Source organism: Lampris incognitus, chromosome 7, assembly GCF_029633865.1.
Source record: "Lampris incognitus isolate fLamInc1 chromosome 7, fLamInc1.hap2, whole genome shotgun sequence".
Taxonomy (NCBI): Eukaryota; Metazoa; Chordata; class Actinopteri; order Lampriformes; family Lampridae; genus Lampris; species Lampris incognitus.
The window spans coordinates 60,355,670-60,361,739 of record NC_079217.1 but is presented as its reverse complement, the minus strand read 5'-3'; the positions used below and the strand labels follow the sequence as shown (position 1 = coordinate 60,361,739).

The 6,070-nt window shown below is 52.0% G+C and overlaps 1 protein-coding gene across 2 annotated transcripts; it reads right to left on the bottom strand.

Annotated features, from left to right (window-relative positions):
• Nucleotides 1–2,498: 2,498 nt before the first annotated feature.
• LOC130116146 (cilia- and flagella-associated protein 251) lies at nt 2,499–5,323 on the bottom strand. Of its 2 annotated transcripts, none has more exons than XM_056284097.1 (2): nt 4,860–5,323; nt 2,499–4,075 (listed from the first exon to the last, which is right to left on the bottom strand). In XM_056284097.1, the coding sequence occupies exons 1-2, from the start codon at nt 5,288–5,290 to the stop codon at nt 3,031–3,033; spliced, it is 1,476 nt and encodes a 491-aa protein (XP_056140072.1). In that variant the 5' UTR covers nt 5,291–5,323; the 3' UTR covers nt 2,499–3,030. The 2 variants fall into 2 exon arrangements, with proteins under 2 accessions (XP_056140072.1, XP_056140073.1); XM_056284098.1 differs by having other exon boundaries at nt 2,499–4,067; nt 4,860–4,921.
• Between the last annotated feature and the right edge of the window lie 747 nt (nt 5,324–6,070).

Here is a 6,070-nt window from a genome sequence, read left to right as displayed (position 1 = left end):
TCCTTATCGGACGTAAACACAAATAACCGTTTCTTGCTGCGGGGTGTTGGTCGGTAGTCACGCTCGGGCGTCGTCCCTTCATTTCGTCCCATTTCAGTATTTGAAACGTGCAGTAACCCCGCCTTCCCCACTACCTGTGTAGATTTACCTTTCAAATGAGTAACAAGGAACGACATGGCTTATTCAGAGTTACTCCTACTGGTCTTACTGGTAGCACTGCGTCTCGGAAACCAAGTCACCAGTGCCTTCTGTTTCATGACCATCAGCATGCAGTGGAGGGCGTTGTCCGGCATTGTACAAAACTGTGCTAACAAGGGGCGTCCGGGTAGCGTGGTGGTCTAATCTGTTGCCTACCAACACGGGGATCGCCGGTTCAAATCCCCGTGTTGCCTCCGGCTCGGTCGGGCGTCCCTACAGACACAATTGGTTGTGTCTGTGGGTGGGAAGCCGGATGTGGGGATGTGTCCTGGTCGCTGCACTAGCGCCTCCTCTGGTCGGTCGGGCACATGCTAGGTCCCCCCTGGTGCAACTCCTCACCGTCAGGTGAAAAGAAGCGGCTGGTGACTCCACATGTATGGGAGGAGGCAAGTGGTAGTCTGCAGCCCTCCCCGGATCGGCAGAGGGGGTGGAGCAGCGACCGGGACGGCTTGGAAGAGTGGGGTATTTGGCCAAAATTCGATGGGGGGGGGGGGATGTGCTAACAAGGTAACAGCAATAAAAACAGAGTAGCTGTGTTAGTCATTATGACACTTATCAAAACTGATGGTTGAGCTGCTTTAAATTGCACAGGTTTTGCTGAAACTCAGTACCGCGAGTTAAAATGTGTATTCTTTTGAATTTCATGGAGGGGCCAGTTGTAAGTATTACGTTACCTTTGTGGTGGGGGGTGGGGGGGGGGGTGAAGTGCAACGCATCAGTCGGCTCCCAGATCATAAGTATCTATATGCTGCATATGTAGTCTACACCAGTGTTTCTCAACCCAGTCCTCAAGGACCCCCTAGCCTGCAGATTTCCATTGTAACCCTGCATAGTGTACGTACTCAACCAATCATCGCACAGCACTTAATTATGCAAGGTGTGCAACATCTGACATCATTCATTGCTGATTGGTTGAATCACTACAAACAGGTACCTATTCAGGCTTGCAAAGAAAATCTGCAGGATAGGGGGTCCTTGAGGACTGGGTTGGGCAACTCTGGTCTACACTAATAGAATTCTGCTTTATTCAGTCAACAGAAGAGCAAGTGCAGTGGTCTTTTTGTCTGCTACCATTGTTTTGGCTGACTGAAATTACAGACACTTCTCAGTGATGAACCAAATCAAACCAGTATGACTTCGCTCAAATGTGACCGAGTGTTGAAAGGACGTTTCAATCGTCTACTGAAATCTGTAGTGGCCAAACCATCACAAGACACTTCCACAGCCGGGTCAGTAGGCGGGTAACTAAGGTCACGTCTAACAAGCTAAAACGGTCGGGTTGATTCCTGCAGAGGCGGCACGGTGGTTAGCGCAGTTGCCTCACAGCAAGGAGGTCCTGGGTTCGAGCCCCGGGGTAGTCCAACCTTGGGGGTCGTCCTCTGTGTGGCGTTTGCATGTTCTCCCTGTGGCTGCGTGGGTTTCCTCCGGGGGCTCCTGTTTCCTCCCACAGTCCAAAGACATGTAGGTCAGCTGAATCGGCCTTACTAAATTGTCCCTAGGTGTGAATGTGTGTGTGTGTGTGTGTCTCAGTCCTGTGATGGACTGGCGGCTTGTCTAGGATGTCTCCCCACGTGCCGCCCAATGACTGCTGGGATAGGCTCCAGCATCCCCGCGACCCTGAGTAGGATTAGCGGTTTGGATCATGGATGGATGGAAGATTCCTGCAGACTCTGCAGCACCACAGAGTGTTCTGGGAAACCATCGGCCCGTGTTTTTAATTCACCACCCTGTCATTAAGATCTACTTGTTGGATTTTGATCAGGAATATATTTCCATTTGCACGAAGGAGCTGAACAGTTCGTTGAACTTTCATGTCAATAACAGCCCCAAAAGTCCTACTGAAAAACTGCTGGAAACTGCCGGTGAACATCCATCCATCCGTTATCCGAACCGTGTATCCTGCTCTCAGGGTCGCAGGGATGCTGGAGCCTATCCCAGCAGCCACTGGGCGGCAGGTGGGGAGACACCCTGCACAGGCCGCCAGGCCAACACACACACATACACATTCATACCTTGGGGCATTTTAGTACGGCCGAGTCACCTGACCTACATGTTTTTGGACTGAGGGAGGAAACCGGAGCACCCAGAGGAAACCCATGCAGACACGGGGAGAACATGCAAACTCCACACAGAGGACGACCCCCAAGGTTGGACTACCCTGGGGCTCGAACCCAGGACCTTCTTCCTGTGGGGTGACCACGCTGACCGCCGTCCCGGTGAACCGGTCTTGGTTATACGCTGTTGGCATTAATTGTGTGTACGTGCGCTGTTAATCCTGTTGAGGTACAGGTGAATTTAGTTATTGTGCTGTTGGCTGCAATTCAGTGTACCTGCTCTGGGGGGGCGTTGTCTCATAAGCTGCATATGACTGCCCCGCCCAATAAGTATGCCTCGAGGTTTGTCATGGAGGAAGCAGTGAAGCTGTTGGAAGAAGGGCGAAGCATGGCCCCTACAGACAACAGGAAAAAGGAGTTTTTACAATTGAGTATTTTAATTATGACGAAATTACCAGTTTTAGATATTGTAATCTACAATCTTTTCTTAACGAATACAGTTTTAATATGCAATTCAAAGGTGTGAGTTTACATTTCCTACGACATTTTGGTGTGCGCGTGGTCTGAGGCAGCTCTACATCTGTTTGCAGAGCAAGATTAAATTCAGGTGTTCAGGAAAATACGGATGAATCCCAGATTTGTGGGTTTGCACTGTTGGTGAATGAGGCCCAACGGGAGGGAGGCCAGACCCCGTCTCCTCGAGGACCAAAAAACTGCATGATTGACACTCCAGATTGGTCTGCTTCAGGATCCCCCCCCCCCCCCAAATATTTATGACTTATATCTCCAAATGGAAGACTGCTGCCCCCGATGGTGAGGTGGGGGAGCTCAGCGAGTCTCTCTCCTCCTCCGCCTCTCTTCCGGTGGTGTCCAGAGGCCCAGCCGAGGCGGCGGCAATGATGGCGTTCAGGCGGGTCAGGGAGAGGGAGCGCTGCTTTAGCCGGGGGGCGGGGGCTGACTTGTCCGGGGCCGGGTTCGGCAGGTGGCTGTATCGCTGCCCGTCCTCGTCGTACTGGTAAAGCCGGATCACGCGGCTCCGCCGGGCTGGACACGGTGTTGAAGAGGAGTTCGGAGAACTCCCCTCTTCTTGTTCGTCACTTCCTGTAATGCTGTTTTCTCTCTCGTGTTTGTCCTCGCTGCCGCCGCCTCCGTCACTCCCGTCGTCATCGCCTGCATCTGCAGACGATCTGCTTCTGTTGTCTTCTCCTGAAGATCTGCTTTCACCCTCCGGCTCTTCCGCCGCCTCACGTCTCCTCCCTACCTCCTCCACCTCTCGCTCTACACTGTCTTCCCCTACCTCCTCCACCTTTCTCTCCTCTCTCCCCTGCTGGCTGGCCTTGCCAGCCACCTTCATCCCCTCCACTTTCTCCTCCTCCTCTCTCAATCCTCCATTCTCCTCCCAGCTGTGTCCAGTTCTTCCTTCGTTCTCCTCTCTCTCCTTGTCTGTTCCTGTGGACAGCTGTTGGTCATCACTGCTGCCATTCTCTCCAGAGAGACTGTCACTGCTGGTTTCTCTCTCCTTATCTGCCCCTCTCTCCTCTTCCTCCTCCGCGGGGTCACATCGCTCCAGGTAGACTTCGGCGGTCTCTGGCTGCAACTCCTGCTTGTGTCGGAAGCTTCTTTTAGGCTTGGTGGGGGGAGGAGATGAGGCCGTCGATGACACCGTTGTCTCCATCAGGTTGCCCATCACTGAATTGACATGGTCGTGTTCCTCGCTGTCATACGTGGTTGTCATGGTGACCTCCCAGTTGTCATCTGTTGAATCAGTTGAGCTCACCCATTGTCGTAGTGATCGTGCTCTCTCAGTAACTGCACCTAAACATCTAACAGGAAAGAGATTTTTTTTATGGAACGGGTTTCTAGAAAGACTAGCATGTGGACTGTTTCAGGCAATAGCAATCCAAACAAAGCGGTAAAAACAACCAGCTAACAAAGGAGTAGACCTATGATCAATACGCCTACAACATCCATCCGTCCATTATCCGAACTGCTTGTCCTGCTCTCAGGGTGGTGGGGATGCTGGAGCCTATCCCAGCAGTCATTGGGCAGCAGACGGGGAGACACCCTGGACAGGCCGCCAGGCCATCACAGGACCGACACACACATTCACACCCAGGGACAATGTAGTACGGCCGATTCACCTGACCTACATGTCTTTGGACTGTGGGAGGAAACCGGAGCCCCCAGGGGAAACTCACACAGACACGGGGAGAACATGCAAACTCCACACAGAGGACGACCCAGGACAACTCCCAAGGCTGGACTACCCCGGGGCTCGAACCCAGGCCCTTCTTGCTGTGAGGCAACTGTGCTAACCACTGCGCCGCCATGCCTACAACATATGAGGCCAAAATAAAAACGTGCAGGTCTCGGCTATGTGTCAAATTGAGGCTTTTTAACTTTTGCAACTTCAGGACTTTGGTGTACCTTGAACTTCGTTTTTATGTTTCACAAGTTATATGAAGTTTAACGAGAGGCACTACCACTAAAATATGTAAAACAGGTAGTTTTCCCTTTAGCCCAATATATTTTCTGGAACTCTTCCCCTCAGATTTTCAAAGGAAGATGGGGGGGGCGGGGCGGCCCACCCCACCCTATTGAACCCACCTGAGAACATGAGCTCTACTCAAAGCCCCAGCGCTGAAGCCCAGCAGGAATGTCAGAATCACAGACCCAACTACAGCACCAGCAAACTGGGCGTCCGATATGTACGGCTGCCTCTCTTCTTGGGATCCTGGACCGCCAGAATCTCTCCTGAGCCTCAACATGCGGGGTCTGCTCTCCTGAGGCATGACGCGGTGGTCAGAATCACAGAGTTTTAAATAGTCGTCTGTTTGTGGTTCGGCACGTTCACTGTGTATCAGTTTGAAGAAACGCTCCAAAAGGCCCCTGTGGTCTTGGATTATTTGCTTGCTGTGACCGATTTGAATTTGGTATGGCCAGAGTGTGGTTCCTTCTCTGGCCTGTAGGAGGCAGTAGTACAGACCCGTGTGGTGATGGCTGGTGTTGACTAACACCAAGTTGCCATCATCTTGCATAGTAATGGGGTCCGAGGAACTGTAGGTGCCGGGGTTCTGGAGGCATCCAAAGGGAGTTTGCCAGTACTGGACGACACCTGTGGATGGAGGAAGGACAGATTACAGGTGAGTTACTGGAGAGCAGCAGGAGGGTTTCGGACTTGATACCAGTGATGATGCCAAAGGCTCCTGGACCGTTTTGATGTCAAGCACCCCATGAATCTGGTTTCTCTAGCTTTTTCATACTACATATTAACAGTATGCAAATTCTAGTATATGCGAGGTGCATATCCAAATGTAAAATGTGAAATAAAAGTATACGCACACTGCGAAGACAAGAATATTAAGTATGGAGCTTATGATAACAAAACAATCCCCTGCCCCCCTTTTAACTCATTTTGGGGCTGTTGGCCCCATAGTTGTGCACTTGTCTGACAACAGAAACGTGAAGCTGTGTCAGGGACAACACCTGTACTGAGTTACACGCTGCGGCCGCAGACCGGAAGGCGACGGAGTGTTGGCTTTTTAACAGCAGGTGATGGGAGAACTGATCTCTACCCTGTGGGAGCAAGTGGCCATGTCCAATGTCCAATTGTTAATACTGTAGAGAATTCAGGGGGCAGCCGGGAACCGCCCCAGCCGGGACGCGAACCCGGCTCTCCCGCACCACGGGCGACTACGCTAACCAGTCGGCTAAAGGGCCTGACCCATTAGCCAACGGGGGAGCGAGTCTAGCTGTTCGTGATCGTTACAATACTTTAGAGACCCCCCCCCCCATCCTAATGTCCCCAGATCATGGTT

Coding starts and splice junctions, on each gene's coding strand:
- LOC130116146 (XM_056284097.1), bottom strand. CDS start 5,290: ATGCAAGATGATGGCAACTTGGTGTTAGTCAACACCAGCCATCACCAC. Junction 4,076..4,859: donor AGTAGAGCTCATGTTCTCAG/GTGGGTTCAATA, acceptor CTTTCCTGTTAG/ATGTTTAGGTGCAGTTACTG.